Source organism: Mycteria americana, chromosome 5, assembly GCF_035582795.1.
Source record: "Mycteria americana isolate JAX WOST 10 ecotype Jacksonville Zoo and Gardens chromosome 5, USCA_MyAme_1.0, whole genome shotgun sequence".
Classification (NCBI taxonomy): Eukaryota; Metazoa; Chordata; class Aves; order Ciconiiformes; family Ciconiidae; genus Mycteria; species Mycteria americana.
This window is the reverse complement of record NC_134369.1, coordinates 48,528,272-48,550,692: the sequence shown is the minus strand read 5'-3', so window position 1 is coordinate 48,550,692 and position 22,421 is coordinate 48,528,272. Positions and strand designations below refer to the sequence as shown.

At 43.4% G+C, this 22,421-nt stretch overlaps 2 protein-coding genes across 2 annotated transcripts in view; both read right to left on the bottom strand.

Annotated features, from left to right (window-relative positions):
* ESRRB (estrogen related receptor beta) overlaps positions 1 to 12,854 on the bottom strand; it is a 134,519-nt gene extending 121,665 nt beyond the window's left edge. The window contains exon 1 of the mRNA XM_075503299.1: positions 12,733 to 12,854. Within this exon, the coding sequence (XP_075359414.1) occupies positions 12,733 to 12,734 (2 nt within the window). The 5' untranslated portion in view covers positions 12,735 to 12,854. The remainder of the gene's footprint in view (positions 1 to 12,732) is intronic.
* The window catches only part of GPATCH2L (G-patch domain containing 2 like), an 88,569-nt gene continuing 78,996 nt past the window's right edge, over positions 12,849 to 22,421 (bottom strand). Inside the window, exon 9 of the mRNA XM_075503297.1 lies at positions 12,849 to 12,900. Within this exon, the coding sequence (XP_075359412.1) occupies positions 12,874 to 12,900 (27 nt within the window). The 3' untranslated portion in view covers positions 12,849 to 12,873. The remainder of the gene's footprint in view (positions 12,901 to 22,421) is intronic.

Genomic DNA, 22,421 nt, shown 5'->3' with positions numbered 1-22,421 from the left:
AAACAATGTTAGGAAGACACACTACTACAACTTACTGTCCCTTGGTAAGGAAAATCTGTGTTGTCTTTTCTCTAAAGGGATCACACCAACCTTTTCATCCTTCCAGATTCTACCTTTCCATAAGGATGACCCAGGACTAATTATGTTCACCCCATCGCTCATCTGGAAAGGCAAAGAACTTACAAAAAGTAAAAGAAACTGTACATCCACTGAATATTTTCTAGAGTTTTCTTCACTTTGAAATTAAACTCTTAAATATTCTAGCTGAATTCAGTGAGGTATCTCTTTTTAAAATAACTTTCTGAAAAAACTGATTGTAGGGGCAAAAATCCTTGACAACATTGTTAATTTTTAGGAAGTCCCAGTCATACTTACTCATCTGAAAAGCTATACTAGCACAGCCTGGGGAAAGAGGAGACAGCAGCCATCAGAGTAATTTGTGTTCTCAGTTTCAAGTGCCTGACCAAAGATGCAGTCCCTGAATCCTGGCAGATGCAGACTTCCATTGCAGAGCTCCTGCGATGTGCCCATGAGGGCTGCAGCAAGGCTGGCCCAGATCACAGCAGGACTTGCCAGGCAGTAGCCTCTCAAAAAGGCCTTCTCCAGGCTTGAGAGAGAACGTCCTCCCCCCCCGCCAAAGAACTGCTACCAGTGACTGGCCTTGCACCCTGGCCTAGAAGACAGGTTTAAGACAAAGAAAGGAATCACTAAACTCAGAGTGTCAATCCTTCTCAAAAAAACATAATAAAGATTATATAGCAGTGCAAGAGACTGATGCAAGGTTGTAGCAGGGGGGCGGACCAAACACAGAGAGCCTACTGGAGGCAAGGAGGATTTAGAGACAGGACTTACATCCAAAAAGTATTGAAGAGTGGAAACAGTAAGGAAGGAACTGGGCAACATGAGCGAGAACTAGGGACAAAAAAGAAAATAAATTAAGAAATAATTTAAACTGAATAACCAGGCAAATTTCTCTCGTAGCAGAAGGAATTGAGCTGTGGAACTGTCACACCAGAAGTGAACAGGGATGGAAGAAAGCTGTGCAAGCAAAGCAAATCAAACAAAAGAAAAAGAATTTAATAACCCAAGCAGCTTTTCCCACCTCTGACTGCTGTGATTCTACAACCTGGAATAGCTCGTAAACTTAGGAGAGGTGCAGCTACTATCACCTGGAGGACCAACACCTTCCCCCAAATCAGTAGCATGTTACTGATAGAAACAGTTTTCCATGCTCAGAAAAGATTATAGGCTTCCCCTTTAAGGGACATTTAAGCATGGGAGTATTTTTTCTTCCCTAATGATAGGAGAAGGAAGTGAAGGAGGTCAGAGTCCTGCAGACCTCTCTGTACTCCCTGTGGTCTAGTTTAGGAGACTTAAAAGGATTCAGATTAACTGGGGTGGCTTTGTCGATTACACACAGAGAGGAAAATGACCCCATGTGGTAAGTGTTTCCAGGACAGCTGCTCCGTTGGTGAAACACTGCTGCATTCCAGAAATAAACTCCTACAGTCAAATTAGCAGCTCGAGTCCTCTCTCTGCAGAAACGTGCCTTTACCAAAGTTGCAGCAGTTCCCAGATGAATGGGAAACCAGCAGCATAAATTCCTGCTTGGCTCCGCTTTTAGATAGAAAATGGTACAAAGATGTTTGTACAATATCAAATCAGTCTTCAGAGTCACATAATTGCCCCACATTATTGATGGGCTCAAAACAAAAAAAGAAAATTGGGAATATTTCTGGCTGGGGTGGAGAGCTAAAACTAGCATGGTTCCCCAACACTCCAGGCCTGTCATGAGTTTTTCAGGTCTGAGTGCTTATCAGGACTTCAGTGTAAGAGATTCTGGGTTTGATTCCCATGTGGGTCAGTACCTACCAATGCAAAGTACTGAAGAAACGTGCAAAAGATTACAATCTGCATTTGAAGCAAGATAGGAGGCACTGTTGCCCCTTGCCTGGCCTCTTCTAGCTCCCAAAATGTGATGAGCTGTCCTCTCACTACAGAGGTGAATTCTGGGCCATGAAAGTAAATTTGCTCAGAAGCCCCAAGGCACTCATGTTTTACTGAAGACATACATTAAGCAGTAAAACTACATGAGACAGCTTCCAAGTTTACACAGGTTTACAACTACAAGTTTACAGATGGCTGCATTGGGGAAGGCCCATGAAATCCTGGGGAAAAAAAAAAACAAAACAAAACAAAACACCAAGCTACAGTTTTCAACAGCTAACAGGGCACTTTTTCAGTACTCTGGGCTCACAGGGTAGGTGGTGTACAAGAAGCAGGCTGCTCCATATAACCACTGAGCGCACAAATGTTTGTGGTCCTTCCTCTTTCTCACATTGGATTCTCATTTTAAAAGCAAAATATCTTGTTCATGTCTAAATGCCTCCTCTGTCAGGTAAAACCTGGGAAGGTGTTCCCAGATGTGCCACTGCAGAAGGAAGGTACTGCAGACACATCACTCCCCCTCACTCACAGATGGGAAAGATGAAGCCAGAAGCCACTGTCGAAGTTACAAGGAACAAGCATCAGCATGGCAAAGGCCCTGCTGGGTGTTATAGTGTAGTGCCCATTTACTTCAAGAAACCTTCACCAACTGGTGATACAGCAATGCAATGCTCCTCTGACTCAACACACCACCAAACCAAAACCCATCAGGTGACTAAACCTTCTGCAGACCTATGCATTGCAGAGCAGAGGGTGTTATACATGGAAACAAACTCATAGCTGCTGCATAATGTGGTCTTAAATACCTGAAAGCATCCTCTAACCCATTGCCTCTTTCCCTTTGGGCCTACTTCTGCCCTGCAAATTCCATCACAAGAGCCATCCAGTCAGTGGGAAGGAACACAGTACCAATCAGAAAGGATACATACAGGAAGCATCATTTCTGCTTAACTCAGCCTTGTTCCCTGGCTGCATTCTTGTCTTCACTGCTACTTTCACAGTGCCATAGCTTATTTATCCTAGGGACTTTCACAGCTTTAGAAACACTGCCTATAACAGTAGAAAAACACTCAGGGTAAGCAAGATCAGGTACCCCAAAATACAGATGCTGCACATCTGTAACAGAGTATCGTGTAAACAAGCAATTCAGCTATCTACAAAGAGTGACAACAGTTGTGACTTCCAGTTGCAAGAGAAGCTGTGAGGACAGCTATGCCAGGTCAAGTTAAGAAGCCACCTAGTCCCACATTCTATCTTTGCTATCAGCCACTAACACGTGCTCAGGGAAAGAATATAAGAAAGGAGAATGTTTTCCCTGCTCTTCACCTTGCTGCACCTTTGCAGACCTTACAATCAGTATCTTGGCAGTCTGTGGCTTAGGCTGTTCCTTCTAGACAATAATGTGCACTTGCCAGTGATGAGTCCACATGTTCCATAAATTCCTTGATATCTTTCTTAATCCTTCCATAACTTTGCCACTGGATGATGCAGAGGCAAATAAATCCCACAGTTTAATTTTGTGTTATGTGAAAAAATAATTCCTTTGGTTTATTTAAAGCACTTTTTTTAAAAGAGAAAAGAATGACTACAGCGTTGAAAAATGGGGGAATACACACACGCAAGTATAAAGATACCGAGAACATGTAGCAGAGCTCTCTTCTTTGCTAAGGAAGTGGAGGTGCTCATTCTGCAAAGCAAAGAATTAGGCAGGTTTTACACAGGAAAATAAAGGCCTATGCTCTTTTTGTTATCCTGTAGTTAAGTGCACAGCAAGTAAAGCCACCTGTACTCCAAACAAGCCACACTTGCAGCAATACATTACCACAAATTCCCGTCTTGGTTACCCTCATCTTTCTTCTAGCCACAGACTTCATGACTGACTCTATGCCCTCGTAGTCTCTTGTCTTGAATCAGATTGGAAGCTCTTTCAGACAGAAGCTGTCTCATGGCTAAATGCAGCAGCTCCAGCAATAGGGAATGTGTCATGATACAAACAATGAGGGCAAAATGGAAGCAACAGCCAAAGCTGCCAGTACAACTTGTAGCCATAGTCTGAGAGCTAGTTAAAAAGAAGTGGAACAGTCACAGCATGAGATTTATTAAATAGTAGATAATAATTTTACATTATATAATACACAATGTTGCATACTATATTAAACCCAGTATTGTGAGCCTCAAATGTTCAACTACTGATCAAATCCCAAAATAAACATAATTATATTCTATATGATACATTGGTGGTTATTCTTATCACCCCCTTTTAAAAAAAAAAGAGTAAGATAGTTGGCATTGCTTTTTAGTTGTTCCCTGAAACCTTGTGGTCTAAACACTTTTCTTCTTTTAAAACAAACCCGCAATTTTTCTCATAATTTGCTTTCACATGGTGGAGATGTAAAGTCAAACATCAAGTACAGCAATAAAGTTGTTGGCAACATCAAAGAGGATGACGTATAGAAATGATATATAGGGTAATGAAATGGCTCTGTAATTTATTTGCGTATCTCTATATAAGCTGGCCTGACTTAATAAAGAAGCATTTCACAATAGCTTTTTGGCCTTCCTGGCTTTGTGCAAGATTTTGCAATACCTTCCAAATGGTCCCAAGCTTTCCTGACCTTCTGAGCTGGCTATGGGAAGCTGCAGAGACCTGCCTGAGATTCCTCAAAACACAACAACACATCCAAAAAGAGAAAGGGTGCAAAGCACGTACAACTACAAAGCAGAGAGAAAAGGAGATAGGGAACATGATGAGCAAGCTGCTCTTATTTCTACAGGTGAGAGTCCAAATCTTGTAGTTACCAGCAATGGTCTAGGTAAGGGTGTGAGCCAAGCCCAGTTCATCAGCTGATTGCAACTGGTGCCTCAGGGGGAACAGTGTGAGGGCTTCCCCAGCCCACTGCACTACAAGGACAACTGAGAGCCCAGAAACAGGCAGGAACATATGCTCCCCCACCCCTCGCAGGCCCATGGTTGCAGAAGCACCCAACAGATCCTTCGGGCTGACATTCTGCATGCTGTGTTCTTTGGACACGTTTCATGCATCTATAGTGGTGGTGTAGCTGAACAGACAAAAAAGCACTGGTCCTCCAGCAGCTCCAGTAGCAGGTGAGTGTTTCTCCCTCTGCCACCCTGAGGCCAGAAAGAAATGCCTGACTTCTCACGGCAGGTTTGGAGCTTCAGTGCAAAGCAGGTGGGATGTTTCATCATCCGCGCCCCATCAGTCCACACAGGTGGCTAGAAATTAGCATTGCGCTCACAGGATCAAAAGCACTCAAACACCCTGTTTCAACTTACAAGTAAGACCAACTGGGGGGTGACTGCCAATTGGCCAGAAAGGGGAAGGGAGGGAAAAGGATGGGAGAGATGGTTACCCTCTCCCATGGATGTGACATGATAGCCTGAGACTTCACAGAATGCTACAGGCCAAGACAATGCCAGCAAAGACTCAGTATAGTAACTCACAAACTACCTTTTGCAGCCAATCTCCATTAAGCACTATAAAATATCAACACTTGCTGAGCTACCTCTCTGCACATGCACCTCTTCCTGGGAGCAGACAGACAAGTGATAAACTCAACATGTCTAGCACGGGGTTTTTCTGGAATGGGTTAGCAACAGAGCAGCTCTTCCTTTGCACTATCCTAGGTAAACAGAGGATGTTGCTGGTACAAAGTGCCTCAAAGTGGCAGGAACAGCATTATCACTTCAGTGCTGTTTCCTGAAGGATCAATAAGCCAAGACAATCAATTCTTCTGGCTAGTCCTTATTCCCCAGGAGAAGCTGTGGCTCTCATCCCCCATCATTTAACCCTTCACAAACACAGCAGCAGCCCCATTAAGTCTGTTCTCCTTAAACATGCATTCCACAAGCCCATGTGCCAGGAGGGACTACAGAGCTGGAAGTAACGTAGCCAGGCAAACATGGTATTGCAGAGAGGTATGGCCCATAACTTCAGCACAGCAATAACATGTCTATATACTGCCCTTTGAGCACATGGAGGCATCCTTGCATCTGATTTCTTTGTACGGGAGAGAGTCCCAAAGAAGCCATAGCTCTATATCCCCCACTACTTCTCTGTGCAGGGAGTATAAGGCACTCCCAGAGTGCCAGAAGACACTCACAGAAGGGGGCTGCATAGGCAGGAGATGGCATGGACAGTCATTACAGAGTCACAAGAGTAGAGCCTATTTAGAGGCTCACAAAACTGAAGTTTAATCCTATATAGCAAAAAGAGTAAGGGGGATGGGGAGAAAGCTCAGGAAGAATGGAAGAATCATATGATTATTTGCAATGTAAAAAAGGGAATGGGGCTACTGGAGGCAAAACACAGGACTGTACTCAGAGCCTGCAGTAACACAAAGCGTTTTGCTGTGATCATGCGGTTCTCCATAGGTCATGGAGAACAGGCAAGCAGGAACCCCATTTAAGATGGGAAAAACACATCACATCAGTGAAGGGACTCACCTTAGACCGAACAGGGAGTCTGTGTCAGAGCTAGAATTAAAGAACAATGGTGAAACAAACAGCTTTGTATAAAGATTGGCCATGAATACATTTAAGCTGTACATAGAAGTTTCCACCTAAAAAGCAGTGGGGCTTGGGATAGGCTCCTAGAATGACTTTTGGGCGAAGCATTAGAGAGGATGCTGATGCAAGGAATCCCTTCCTAGCCTATGTTTCACTCACAAAATCCTTGCTGTCCTCCCCCACACAAAGACAGCATTAGTCAATGGTTATAACTTGAGTGCTGCCATACTGTCAGTGCTACAGACTTTGGGTCCAAAAAGTATGACCAAGAAAATCATATTCACATGAGCTCTTCACCAATCTACATGAGTACACATCACCAGCAGAGAAAGGTTGAAATACCCTGTACTAAGCCATGGAGACATGATGCAACAGGGAAGAACTTCTTATTTAAAGGGAAGCAGTAGAAAGAGCTACCAATGAGATTAACTACAATTTTAAAAAGCCCAGGAGACCTGTGGGAAAAGAAAGGCCTGAGGATGGAGAACAAAGCAAACAAAAAGAAAGCTGTCTGGCAGGCCTGGTGGCAGACATACCCTCTCTTCTCACCCAGAAAGTCACCCTCTAGGTCCTGTGAGCTTTAGAGGGATGTTGATGAAATGCCTATGTTTTAGTATACAGCTACCGGTCATTTGCTCAGGCCTACTACAAAGAGGTGATCACGGGAGGCTGGGGAAACAAGAACTTCTGGAGTACATTTCATGCTGATCCAGCAAACACAATTACAAAGAGAAAGAGAATCCATTCTGAGAGCAGCGTGAAACTCCTGTGAGCAGGATCATTCGCATCTCACATGGCTGAGGGAAAGGAATGGGCAGTGACTCCTTAATGAATAAAAATAGCCACTTATGCTTCCCTCTCATACATGATGGGCATATGCTTTCCAGTATCCAAATAACAAGATTTAGTTGCAAGTTTTATCCCTTTAGAAAAGGTAATTTCCCCTAAAGACACAGCCCTTTTCCTAGAGACTTTCAAGAGTCCTGAACTTTAAAACTGTCATTATTTTCAAGTCATCATGTCAACCAAACTGTGTGCTTTGAAAGTTTAAAGAGTTGCAGTATTTCCTTCCCTGAAATTCCTACACTACTATAAAATCATTTTTTAAGTACTTGTGGCATGCATAAAGGACAACAAGAACACAGTAGCTTTCTATGTAGCTTGTGGAAAAGTTGAAAATCAGTTTTTAGTTCCCCAGTTCTTCATAAATTGTATATATGCCAGGCAAAGGCTGCACTGAAATGCAGCCACCTTGAGGGTAAACAGCAGCAGGTCATTCATAGGATTCAGCATAGCACCAGAAAGGACAAAAAGAGGAGAAGGAAGAGTATTTTGCCTGAGAGGTCAGCAAGGGAAATCTAAGTATAAATTGCTAGGCCATTGCCACAGCAGAATAGTGCAGGAGAGGAAAAGGCTGAAGCAAACAGAAAGGAAATGGATGGGAAGGAGAAGGAGGCAGGAAAAAAATGTTATACAGTGTTCAGCTCAGCCACAGAAAGCTCCTGTCTCAAAGTGATCTGCTATGGGTGCCAGTTATTAGAGGGAAAGAACACAATTACTATGTAGTTCAAATGCATTTAATAAAGTACACTTGAGCTGATGGTGCTCTCCTCAGCAGGTCCAGGCACAGAGCACAAAGAGAAAGGGGCCTCAGGCATTCACATCAGGACGCAGTTTTAAATAATTTTTAAACTAGGGCAAGGTGCCAATTCTTACCTCAAGGTGCTGCACCCAGGTAGACATGTCAGCAAAACCACCAAGTTCCATGTATATGGGATGACCATCGATACACATGGCTCAGGAACCAAACAGTAACTTATTTTTTTGCCAAAGTTTACCACTTTTGAGTAATAAACCTGGAGCTTCATCTCAACAAGAGTCGCCAGGACCAAATTCAGACCTAGTGTGTAGGACAACGCCATTAAATGTTATACTAGGAGTAAGTTAGCCTTCTATCTGCTTGTCTTACCAAAAATCAGAAAAACTTTTTGGTGGCTTGTACCAAATGTTTTTTTTAAAAAAAAAAACAAACAAACAAAAAAAAAACCACCAAACCAAAAACAAAAAAAGCAAAGTGGGGTAACTCTTGTTGCCAGCACAAAAACCTCTTGTTTTCAAGCTATGCACCTGTGTCACTGATTTACAGTTTTTGCCATGGGCGAACCAGCCATTTGGGATTTATGTAACATTGTTCTCTGTAGATCTTGGAGTACTTTTGATGTCAGCCATGTATCATTTTACAGGCAGGGAAACTGAGGAACGCAGAGATATGACTTGGCCATGCATCAGAAGACAGCAGGTTTCTATCCCCATTCCTTTTCAGGACCTCTTTACAGAAGAGAGGCAGGATCATGGCACAGTCTTGATTTTGTGCAGTTCACCTGCTGCAGTCAGATTTTCTAAGTCCAAGCTCGGGGCAAAAAACCTACTGCTGGCTAGTTCACAAGACACCAGGCCTTAGCAACACAGAGGTCCTCTGCTTGCTGCAGGCAGGCAGGCCTGCTCTCTTTCTGCAACAGCAGGGTCTACCCAAGCATGTATGATGAACTCATCACAAAAGCAATCAGGCATTAATTTGGTCAATCATTCCTGTGACAGCGAATCCAGTTCTCCAACTAGACTATTTGACACAAGACTCCAGCTAAACTGAAGGACAGAAAAAAGGCCTGAAAAGATACCAGTCTACAGAACAGAAGTAGAACAATTTAGATACTGACCCATCCACACTTCTTTCTCTTTTATTTCTTTTTTAAGAAAAGGTTACCCAAGAGTTTAGTAGAATCAAAAATAAAATGCATTAAAAAATTAAATCAGGTCTTCCAGGCACTAGTAATAAAAAGGCAGCCCACCCTCCAATCCTTCTCATTTAGAAGAGTATTTATTTGGAGTTTCTATTAGGCTGCTGCATGCACTGCCTGTATCCTGCTTCAGTAAAGAAGAGCCTTTTTGAAGCATCACTTGACTTTGTTTTAAATATCTCGCTACAGTTTCCATTTTAGCTCTGTGAGATGATTATTTTCTCTCACCAAACTGAAGTTATACAGCAGTTGAAAATGCTGATGGCTTAACTGGTTTCCTTCTCCCCGCCCCCCCCCCCCCTCCACAGCAGCCCTGAGGGGTTTTAACTCTTTCTGCAGCACTGAAATCCTGCTTTTGGAGTTCAATGTTTAACTCGCGCTGGGAGACTCATAAATATTCGGAGTCACTCTCTCCCTCTCTGTTTGATTAGGAAATGAGCCTTTAACTCAATGTAATCCCCAAGCCATTAACAAAAAAGCCCTCAACAGCTCCACTATTAGAATTTCACTCCTAACCCACAGAGGATTGAATTAGATTAACATAACTACCCGCAATCTGAGTTTATTTTCTGTGCCAGATAGAAATGTGTCTTCAGGAAAGGAAGAGAGCGGGAGAGCAAGCATAGCATAATGAAATGTAAAAATAGAGAGATGAGAAATAGATGGACAGATGTACAGGTGAAGCGATAAAAGAGGTAAGAGAGAGCAACACAGAGAGATAGCTACACAATCTTTAATAACTGGCTGCTGGCTTTGGGGGTTTTATTCAGAAGGCCCCTAAAAACACAGAATTGTTTCAAGAAGAGTATTTTTTTCCTGCTGGTGTTTACTCCGTATTCTCAGGGATTTACAGTGAGACACCTGAGCATGCTGTACTCCAGACACCTGTGCAGCAGATTTGGCACAGGTTTTATTTATAATTCCCAAGAGATGCCATACTCAGCAATGAAAGGAAAGGCGCGAAGAAGACAATCTGCATGTCAATCATTACTTTGCAGTCAAAGAAACAAATAAACTAGGATGAAACAAAAGATGTTTGTTGTTTGGTTTTTTAAGGAATGAAAAAAAATCATGCAACAGCCCTGTGACAAACTACATTATGTAGAATAAGTCAGTTTGGAGGTTGATAGGTGCTTAGTCCACAAAACATGAAACATTAGTGAAGCAGAAAATAAATAACAAAGATTTCCTTCCACATAATGCATCGAAGTATTCCCTCTAACCACAGATAACTCCCTCCCTCCAAATAAAAGTGGTCCCATAAACCATTGATTGGTATGCTACAGGACAGTAGATGCTTGGTTATTTTTTCCAAATGCAGTAATAAAAAGATATGGCAGGTTTAACAGGGGAAAAGACCCACATGCGGTTGAAAGAGAAGGATAAAGTCCAGCAATTATGTGGAAACAATTACTGAATGGTCCAAACAAATTCTTAAGACTAAATCTTTTCTAGCTTTAGACTTGGAGGACTTCTTTGGGAATGCTTGGATTTCTGCAAAAATGTACAGTAAATGAGTTTTTGCAGTAATTCCCAAGCGTAGTCGTGCTGATATTTCTGTTTGTGTAGGGAAGAAAAAGATTTAATTTTTTTTTTTCCAAGCGATAAGATGTCTTTTGGTTTTCAATTTTTAGGGGGACCCCAGACCAGCTATATGATAGATTCTTTGTTAGTTACAGAGTCAGCAATTTTATTTCTTTAATGCCTTTCGGAAAAATCTACTCTCCCTTTATTACACAATAACGTTGCATTGTCACAGAGAGGCAATAAATGTTATACCATGCCAAAACAAACAGAAAAGGGACTTAAATAATTTAAATACATTCATTTTTAAGTAAAGCAAAAAGCCTTAATAATCAAAATGAAGCTTCCTATGATGAGAATGGTCAGGCTGACAGTTTTGTTTTATTTGGGGGGAGGGGAGCTTCATAGCAAGCAGAGTATTGTAATGATCATTTTGGGTATTATTTGTGTATGTAAATTCACCGTTTATCCATATTGTCCTAAAAGCCTTCCTTATGTCTAGAATTCTAGCTGAAAGATGGAGCATTTATATCAGTTATTAAAAACTTAGAAAGAATTCATTTGTAGTCAGTATTTTTTGTTCCTAGAACTTAAGTTAAAAACTTTGAATATTATAAAATGTATGTCAAAGAAATACAAAATAAAGACCTAAAGAACAAGCCTATTTGTCACCTTTCTACAGTCAGTCTAAGCAATTCAGCTATCATATATTTCTTAGGACTTGATATTTTAACTGTGAGACAGCTCTGGTTTTATTATTCTATTTTTACGACACACTTGTTCCTCCAAATTATTTTAAGTTTAGCTTCATTTTATTTGTTGTTACTTTCAAAAATGGTAAATTGTGGGGGAAAAAAGTTTTTAGAACATATATTTCATGAGAAATTTATACTAAAAAACTTAACATACCAAAATTAAAAATTGTAATATTAGCATTTTGGGGGGTAGATATTATAAGTACAAGAAATCAAGGAAGTTTTTCTATACTAAAAAATAAATATAAAACCTAAATTTTGTAAGAGATATAACCCAAACCTCTGAGGCAAAAATATGAAACAAGAAAAACCTTTTTGTGTTTTGACAAAAATGTTATGCTAAAAGCTATTAATAAAAAACAATTTCTGACTAATTATTGTCTTCTCTATCTTCATATTCCTGTTAACAAAAATACTCCAAAAATATATCATTGTTCAAACATTTTGCGTTTTGGCTGCTTTAAAGCAAACACCTCGTTGGCAATGAGAGAGTAAGTTCCTTCTTTGATTGCCACTGCGCTGACTTTGCAAAGACTTGCACCCCTCTTTTGTCATTAAAGAGACTTCAGTTGCTTTGGGACTTTTAAAATTAAAGAAACATCGACTGCTCAATGATAAATGCATTCAGTAAAAGCAAAACTTCATTTCATCCCCCTGCTAAGAGAAAGTTTGATATGAAGCTGGGGGGGTGGTGGTGGGTTTTTTTTAATAGAGGAAAGGGTGTCACTTGGTTCTTTTAAGACAGGACTGCTGAAGTTTCCAGGTTTGCCTTTACCAGCATGGGATAAATAGCACCTGTCCTTGGTAAGCCCTTAAGCAGAGTTACGTTATACATTGACCTTTTTGGAATGCCAGCAAACCTGACCATTTCTATTCCCAAAACAAAACTGTTCCACTCAAACTTTCATTTGCTTATTTCCAAGGAAAAAGCCACTCACAAATAATGAAACCGCCTGATTTCTACAAAGTTCTGAACCAACTCCTCTCCTTGTGGGTCACACTGACCTTCCTTCGACAGTGTGAAAATAAAAAAAAAAATTACCTTTAACGATATTGAGATGCTGCCATAATTTTTAGCCCAAATAAAAGGATTAGTGCAGAGCAACATTTGGATTAAAAAAAAAACCCAAAACAAAAACCAACCCCATAAATGCAATAAAAGGTAGAAGTTCACTACTTACATGCTGCGGGCTGAGAGATGAAGCTCGAGGCTGGAGTAGAATTTCCCTTGCCCTCAGGTGTTTCTAATTGCTGATTAAATATCTTTTGGTTCCGCCTGCACCAGCCGGCAGTCCCCTCTGCGTCTCTGCCTCTCTTTGTGACTAGGACACAGTACTCCGAGTCCCAACCTATAAATAGATCCCAGCTCTGTGATTGATATAACAGGCAGCTGACAAAAAAAAAAAAAAAAAGAAAGAAAAAAAAAAAAGAAAAGAAATAACCAGGTCTTAGGCAACGCAGCAAAAGCTGGGCTTTTAACTCTGCACTGTGCCCAGGGAGGAGTCCCCCACAGTCACCCGTGGGCATCAGAAAGAGAAAGTGCGAGGCAATTACTTTCCCAGCAGCATTACAGCAACTTGAGGCATGTAAAGCTAGTGAACAAAATTCAATGCACAAAGAAGGAGAGGGAAAGCGCAACTGGCAGACTGCATCCAACTCTTTTGCAATTTAACAAAAATAAATGCCATTTTAAAAACAAGTTGGGGATTCTGACAGAATGAGAGAGGAGTTCAGAGTTGAGTTCTGGGGGTTGGTCCAGGCGTGCTTGTATTTCTGCTGAGAATAAACTAGGGCTAGTGGGTAGGTTAGCAATTTAACAGCTCGGCAGTCTACTTAGGGTCTCTGCCCACAAACACTATTTGATGAGGCTGTTCCTGAAAACAAAACTGAGGGCATTGATGGTACCTCCCCTATTGACTCAGCAGAAGTTACTTAGCTCTCAAGGACCTGAACCATCATTCCTGCTCATGTCCTTGACTGCCAGGAGAAAACTGACGAGTTATAGATATCAGCACAGCTCTTTTGCAGAGGCTGAGCTGGGAGCCCACCATCTGGGCAATGACTTGAGAGAATGCATCAGGAATGCTTCTGCCCTGGTCTCCATTAATAGACATAGGGGTAATAGTCCTGGATTTTTCCATATCCAACCTCTACAGGTTCTCTTGTTAGAGCCACAGTCAGGCAAGGCCAAAAGCTTTTCCAGTAGGCAGCTGGTTCTCCAAGCCTTCACCAACTCCTAGATATTCACAATCTCCAGTAGAACCTTAATGGCTATGCAGTTTCATAGTAAATGGACTCAAAGGCAAGACAGCTCCTGATGAATACCAGGGGAAGGGTGGGGAAGAAGAGGGAGAACAGTAGAGAGAGAGGCAAAACAGCTTTTGCTACACTGCTACCTTTGGCAGTGTCTCCTACAATCATCCCTAGCACCATGCTCAGCTCTGCAGGCAAAAGTACTAGTGCAGACAGAGTACCAGATCCACCAGCCTTCTTTTCAACATATTGCTAGGCTTGCTTGAGCTGAGATGGTAAAGAAATGCTGAACTCATAAAGAGCAGGATAAAATCCTCAGGCGCCAAGCCCATGCTGAACTCCATGGTTCTTTGGCTCAGTGGCTAACAGTACCTGAACTATTTAAGCTAGTTTAGGCTTGTCTACACTGCACTGCAGCTGTTGCTCTTGCTGGAGTAAAGAAAGTTAGCTCAACAGGAGCAGCTACCCTAAAGTGAGGCAAGGACCCACCACATCATAGCCAAGGTCTCAGTTCAACTGCAGCTATTGATTATGTGTGGGAAGATAAAAGAATTTCCTCTTTTTGGGCCAAATCCTGCTGCATGCATAATTTACCTCTTGTCAATATACTTTGTGTCTAAGCTGGTAGGATTTAGTCAACAAGTTTTTCAAAAAAATATCCCTCTTGCAGGACAGCGGCCTGATGAAGCACTGAGCAAAGATTCATGACATTTAGACATTTTCCTCAGTTGAGCTACTGCCCTGTGTGAAGTCTGGCTTGTCACTTTATCACTGCTGCATATCCCCCAGCTTTAAAAAAACAGAGATAACAATACTTAACACTGCACTTTAAAGCACTTTGATATCTACAGATGAAGACCTACAAATGAAGAGGGGCAAAAAGCAAAGCATCTGACAGGCTGAGATCCAGTGTGGAAACATGCGCTCAGTTCCCTGCCAGATTCTCGTCCTCCACATTCACCTAGTTGAATCAGATCTGAGATAAAAAATTACCTGACCAAACAAAGAAAATTTTGAATTTCTGCCCTCTCATTTGGGCTGGCTAGTACAAGATGTTTTGGGCTTTAATATTGAGAGCTGTAAAACATTTTACACTTCCCATTGCCATCGGAAGGAATTTTAGAAGCTCAGTACACAGAATAATCAGGCTGAGGCACAGCAGATCAAGGTCCCAAAACAGGGGCACCTAAATCCAACAGTCACTTTCAAAAAATTCAGCTTTAACAAAGGCATAGTCACACAGATCCTGAACGTGTTACCACTGTCAGACTGTTCTTTGCCATTCTACATTGTTGACATCTAAAGTTCTTCAAATACTACTGCGTCAAGCCTTGTGTTGTATAGAACAACATAATCCCTGCCCCATTACATTGCCATGGGCCAAACTGAAGCCCAGAGAAACCCTGCAATGTAGTCTAAATCTCAAGGATGCTTTGGGCACATCTCAGTCAGGTAGCTGGGAAGCTCTATTCAGTTCTCAGGTCCAGGTCCAATGCTTATCATTAGTATCCCACAGTGGAGCAAGACCTGGGCAGGCATTAGTCCCCCATCCTTCCACTTTCTGCCTGGAGGATGAAGGGATGAGGACTTGCCAGCATGCCACAGATAGCTAGTATGGATGAACCTTGCATGGAGTCACCATTCCTCCATCCTTCCTCTCTGCCTTTAGACAGCAGGATGTATGACCTTAGTTGCTCCCCACTGGGGTACCCAGCAATCCAGAGAAGATCTGCTTTAGGTAAAACTTCAAACACAAGTCCCCTACCCCCATTGCCAGCACCCCTGTGCACAAACACCTCTTAATTCCAGCCTCCAGACTCAGGGTGAGGCAGGGAAAGAATCCAACAGTAGAGGCCATAAGACTGAATGCCCACTTCAAAACACTGCAAAAAGAAAGCCAGAAGATTTCAAAAGCACCCTCAGATACACTAAAAAAACCAAACAAGATCAGCGTCAGTGACTTGTAGACTGTATAAAGGCTCAACTCTTTCCTTGAGGCACCCAAGTAGAAGACATTGTAAAGTGCAAGTGCAGCTTTACAGCCTTTTCTACTTGTTGTTTGGGAAGGTATTTTTTTTAAATGTTTCTTGCTGGGGCCACTTTCATCATAAGCCTGTATTTCAGTCTCAGATTCTCGAGTCTATGGCAGAGGTGAAATTTCAGTGCTTAATTTTCTTCAAATACAAAGAGTTTGAGCTTTGCACACATAAATCGGCAGAATTTGCTCAGCTGCATACAAGCTATTATAGAAGAATGCAAAACATACTTTCCTTCTAATGACAAAAACAAACAATAATTCACAGCTACCCTTTTTAGATAGGGACACAGCAAAACCAGTTGAAGCTTGAAAATACTGGTCCAATCAATGGAATCTTCCAATTCCCCCCACTTGCACATTAAACCACACAGATAATCTTCTCCTGTGACCCTCAAGATGCTTCTGTGCACATCTGATTTATATGCCATAAGTTTAGAGCTCAGAACTACTGCTGCTTTTATATCAGGAAATGCAGGTATGAATATAAGTTTTAAAAGATAAACTGAAAGTCAGCTCTGCAGTTGCCAAGGCTAGCCACAAACTAAGAATAATTGTAACACACAACAAAAAGTTTCTTCGGCAGAGTCACACTACTTCGAAAGAGTCTCACAAATCCAAAATTCCAGGACAGCTGCATTAGTGCCCTGCTGGATTTAGTGAGGTGTGACTTGCACAGATTTCAAACAGGGACTACTGAAACACCAAAGAAGATACTACAAAATTATAACTCTTTTCACATAAAGGAAATGGACGTCAAAAAAACCCTCTTCCAAGACTGTGAAAATAACAAAGTAAGGAATAAAAGATAAACAAAAGGAAAAGTTTGAGTAGCAAAGCTCTTCTGGATGCTTGGCACACGTAGTATGATTCTTAGATCTGATTTAACAGGTAGTTAAATATACTATGCATTTTGATACAAAGCATGTAGTCTGAAAAACAGAAAATGCTCAAGAGGGAAACGCTGATATTATTTCCTTATTTGATTTTAATGCTGCAAACTTCATATTACTTCAGCGTTCTTTTTCTGTGAAATCAATATCCATAGCAGGATATTTTTTGGCACACGCTGAACCCAAAGTCCATACATCTGCATCCAGTTCTTTCATGTACCCTCCAGGATGGTGCGTGCCATGCTGCCATGTCAAGTCTCTGTCATCACCAGGGAAAGTCACACTGCTTTGTAAATACATTTGTAAACTTTGGTCCTTCTTTAGCTCCTATATATTTTATTATTTTTCAGGCATGTGAAAATGATTAAGATTTTAACAGAAGCCCCCTACCAGATTTAGCCATTCCAGCTAAAGATGTTACCACCCTCTAGCTGCCTGCCAACTGGAGATTAGGACTCCAAAAGCTCTTTGGCAGAAGGGAACCTGCGAAAACTTTCTAAACAGCTTCAAGCAAAGCATATCAGGTTAGGACTAAGGAACTTTCCTGGATTAGGCAGCACCCAAATCTATTCTTCCATTTTCAGAGCTGCGGGCAGAGAAAAGTCTTCACCTGACATAGCTATTTGCAGAGTTAGGCTGTGGAGAAGCACCATCTGTGGCTGCTCAGCAGAGGTTATGCCATTGGCTTTAACAAGAGCAAGAGCAAGCACAGAAGAGTGCTACTCTCCCTTGTTTTTCTGAGTCTACCAGTAATAACAACGCACTAATGAAAAATAGTTTGGCCTGAGCGACAAAACACATACCAGAGTGCGTTCAGAGACTATCCAGAGTGAGCATTCAGTTCTACATGTACACACAGAAATAAAATCTGTAAGGATTTAACTAAAGCCTGCAAGCACTAGGACAATCATATGCTGCATTACATTTAAACACACAACCTTTGCCAGTCTATCGCATACAGTATGATAACACAGTCCCTTCTACCCTTACCTCATTTAGATCCCTCCTAAACTTCCACTTCTACTGCAGAGCCTTTGCCTAAAAGGGCTTCTGTGTTTACACCCAGCAAAAAGCAACGAAACAGAGTAAGACGTCTTAGATGTACTCCTGCCTAAATTGTGTAACCACGATATTCTCTCGCTGGAAACCACCATCACCTTCTTCCAATCGCACGCTGCAACGCGTTTCACCAGCGCTGGGCTGTCAATTCCATCATTTGGGGCAGGCACCTTTTGTGCTTTCAACTTGTTGCAGATGCTTTGTAGAAACTCATCGCTGTTGTTGTACCACTTGTTTAGGACCAGCAAGTCCACACCTGTGCTGGCAGGGCATTAGCTGTGCACTCAGACAAATCTCAAAGCAGCTCTGCAGCCTACTAAGGTTGGCTTCAGGCAAGAGATAGTTTCATGTTCTCAGTGACCTTGGCCATGGTGGGGAGGGAGAGGAAGCATGGTAACTGTCATAATAAAGGTCATAGCAATTTTTATAGCAGGAGAAGGAGGGCAAAGTGAGATTTAAACCAGTTCTGGTGCCAGATCAAATAGGGACCAGTATTGCCAGAAACAGGTTCCCCTTGGGTTTTTTGTTTTGTTTTGTTTTTAATTCAGATTCCTTCAGACAACTTCTACAAAACCCAAACAACTACATTATAACCACAGACGGGCCTAACCATGATGTCTGGCTCCAGATCTAAACTCCTTACAGCCAGACTGTTAGCTCAGCTCCCCAGAAAAATCATCACCGTTTTCCAAATGCATGTGCCAGGGGGGTTATCACCGCTCCCTCTTCTCCTCTCCAAGAAGAGACTCCATACTCTTTGATTGTGTGTCTTGCTCAATTAAAAGATATCTTTTAAAAAATAAAAATGAAGACAAATAACTGATGAAGTTCCTCAAAGGAAGGGGATGTTCCTGGCTGCAGACACCCAGACGAGGAACAAGGCTTTCCAGAAGAAGCCCTTTGTGTGCAAGCTGAGGGGTTTCAGGGCTGCTCACCTGCCTCCGTCCCCACTGAGAACATGCCTGCAGGTCGGCACAACCCAGTGGAGCTCTCAGAGGAAAGCGAGGTGCCACGCAAATTCCTTAGCCTCTAAAGCAAGGAAATAAGTAAAGAGAAATTCTGCTGTGGGTCCCTCATGAGCCCCCTCCAAAGCAACACCACTGATCTCCTGTCCTGCCTCATCTCCCATTCAAGTTAATTGACTTCTCTGAAGAGCCCTTACCCCTGCCCTGAGGTTGAGACTCTCACTGGTCTGAAGGAGAAGGCGCAGCTCTCACCCCCCATCAAAATACCATCAGCCAAGTGTCACTCAGCATATCCGCATGAGGTGTCTGTGGCGAGGTGCTGGCCGCGGGGCAGCTGCAGGGGCCTCTGTGAGGAGAGGCCCGGGCTGCCCTGTGCTGGACACAGCCGGTTCCAGCCAGCTCCAGCCGACCCACCGCAGGGCACAGCTGAGCCCAGCAGCCAAGATGGTGGCGCCTGGGGGAAAATGTGTTTAAGAAAGGACAGAAAACACCACACAGGCAGTGAGGAGTGAGAAACAGCCCCACAGACACCCAGGTCAGAGCAGAAGAAGGGGAGGAGGCACTCCAGATGCCGGTGCAGACAGTCCCTTGCAGCCCCTGCAGAGACTGCGGTGGAGCAGGTGGATATTTCCTGAAGGAACTGCAGCTTGCAGCTGGCCAAGGTCAGCCCACCACAGTATCTCACAAGAGAGAAAAAAAATCTGCTTCATTCAGTAGCTCCCCCTCTGCACCCAAGACCCAAGCAAGTGCTTTCAGCCCCGTGATCTCCGACCGATGCCACCAGGGCTCCTGTGCCAGCCAGGATACGCCACAGGGATAGGTAGGAGCAGGCAGGCCACCAAAAATAACCCTGAACAGTACTGGAAACTGTCTTGTTACTGCAGGAGAGACTATTCTCCCACACAGATCACACCAAAACCCTACCTACAACTCCTGACTGATGAGGAATTAAACCACCTGATTTGGGAGGCACTTGAGGGCACACATGACTTTCACAGACACGGCGATGTGTGTGCAGATGCCTGCCTCAATTCCCTTGCTGGCAGTGAAGTTCTGCCACCATAATATCGCTCCCTCACTGTGGGTAAATCAAACACAAAATGGCAGGCTAAACATTACCCTCACAGAAACCTCTCCAGTACATAAAGCTATAGCAAGGTTCATTTGCACTCCAAGGGGAACTGGGATCTGTGTTTCCAGCTAATGCCTCTCAGCTCTGTGCCATCTAAAATCACTTCTGAGCCCACTCTGTGGCTGCCAGGCCTTTGGCAGAGAGCTGTAAGCCCTTGTAATGTGTTGAACAGGCACAAACCAAGGTAAAATCCCCCCACTCCCGTGTATCTCTTTCCTCAGGCTAACCATAGCAAGTTCTGCTGAACTTTGGCTCGGCTTCATCTTAGCAATAAGTGAGGTGGTTTCTCCCTCTTCACTGTGATTCTGCTGCAGTCTCCTCAGCCTCCTCACCCCACCACCTCAAGTCCTTCTTCATCTCAGTGCTGCCAGTCACCTCTGAAAGCTCTCCCGACCCAGATCCTTCCTGCCCTGCAGTCTGGAGCACCTCAAAACTCAGGGCATTTCCTCTCCAAGAGAGTGGAGAGAAGGAAGGGAAAAAGGGCAGGAGCCTTTTCTTTAAATGTAGTTACCCATATTTACAAGAAAGAAGGATTTTGCAAAATGATTTAGCGTTCCCTTCCTCTGCTCCCCAGGCAGTCAGAAACTCAGCTCCCTGGCACTGAGCTCATCCCAGACGAAGGAGCAAGGCTACAGCATGCAGAGAAGGGACAAGCTGCAGGGGCCGTCTGTGCTGCTGCTGCCGCCGAGCTTTACTGCTTGTTTCAGTCACTCAGGATTTGGTCTGAGGATGCTTTGCACTGAGAGAGCATGAAGGAATGGCCACACAAATGGTCCCAGAGAAGAGGCAGCAGTGTCAGGGAATGCCAGGATAATGTGGCCAGTGCTCAGGCAAGCGCACCACAACTGCCCCCTCAGCCAGCCAGAGCTACGTGCTGCCAGCCAACAGCCCGCCAGGCTGAGAAGGAGGCAAAAACCCAACAGTTTCCCTACCAGCAGTCTTGGCATGTGCCACAGACAGCATCCCCCCTTGCAATGCCTCTGAGGCCCTGGTGGGGATCATGCAGTGCCTGCTCCCCCCACTCCTGGAAGAGCTATGGGTCGCTTCTGGGCACAAAAGTGCCCTGCAGCTCACCACAGATATTCAAAGCTGCTGGAACCTGAGCTGGAGCTCAGGTATAGCACAATCTATAGCAAGCTATATTGTCCTCCGTCCTCCCCTCCTCCTCCCCACCCCCAACCTATCCCCTGTAAAAAGATGTTGCATTCACTGAGGTTTAACAGTGAGGAGGGAAAAAAAAAAATCTGTCAAATTCTTAACCTCAAGTGGATTTACCCACAGCCCCTTGGAAACAGCTGCTTGAGGAAGGTTTCTGTCCAGTCCGTGTTTCAGATGCAGACATTTCGTTGCTCAGTCCCTTGCTGCTGCTTTAGTCTGTGCTCTTGCCACACCTGGACCTGTCCTCGCCTGGAATAACCAGTCCCTTCCATCACTTCTGCCTAGGGCCCTGCTGCTGCTGGGAGGTGAGGCCCAGCTCCTCGCCAGTCCCCTCCCTCGAGGAGTGTGTCACGGGCATGGCCTCACACACGCTCGCTCACACACGGCCTGGCTGCAACTCCCCACTGAGCACGGAAAGGAAGATCTAAAGCAATCACAGGAGCTTCTTCCCTGACATGCCACGTGCCATGCAGCTCTCCTGTGCTCACAAGCTTGGAAAAAAAACCCAACCCACTATGAAATCACAACCTACCTTTAGCACCTCTGTGCAACATTAAGCTCTGTGCAAGAAGTGGTGGATTCAGCCCTCTGCATCTTTGTGAGGCAGGGCAGCGGCACCTGAGCACTTCGCAGCCAGGTAACAGAAACTCCGGGAGAAGCAGCCTCATTTTTATGTCACACAGCAAATAAGGGTATGTTAGCAAAACCGAGCTATACAGGGCTACTTCAGCATGCTCTGAATGAGCTGGTTTGGATTTTCACAGAAAGATAGCCTCGTTCATATGGATTTTATATCCAGATGAGAACTAGGCTATATTAATTCAAATGGAGAACACCATGAGATTGTACCTAAGCTGAGTTATCACTGCATGGTGCTCTCCTGTGCCCTGTAAATACGCCTTAAGTAGCATACACAAGAACAAAACCTCTCCCTCTTGAATACATCATGTGCCTTGCCATGAGATCCTGGGATTCATTCACCTGGTGAAACCCCATGGAAACTTGCAGGACAGACTGCCTTCTGCTCTTTGGGAAGCCTGTTCTCCAGAGTTGTTGTGCTGCATCTGCATCATTCTTCCAGAGAAGTTTCTTTTTGCCACATTATCAGATGACACGATTCACATTGTTAAATTTGTAGAAATGGGATGTTAGAAAACATATAGCCGGTGGAAATTTTTTCATGTCTCCTCCTTAAGTTTCCAAAGAAAACAGCTTATATTTAAAAAAAGTTATTTTATTCTTCTCTTTCTCACCAGTGACTAGCTCTCATCCAGGCAGAAAGCAATGCTCTAATTTGGAGGCAGGCGGACTGCTGGTCGTAACCATAGGGCATTTCATATCTCTCAGCTGTATCAGCAAATTCCCCAAGAAAACA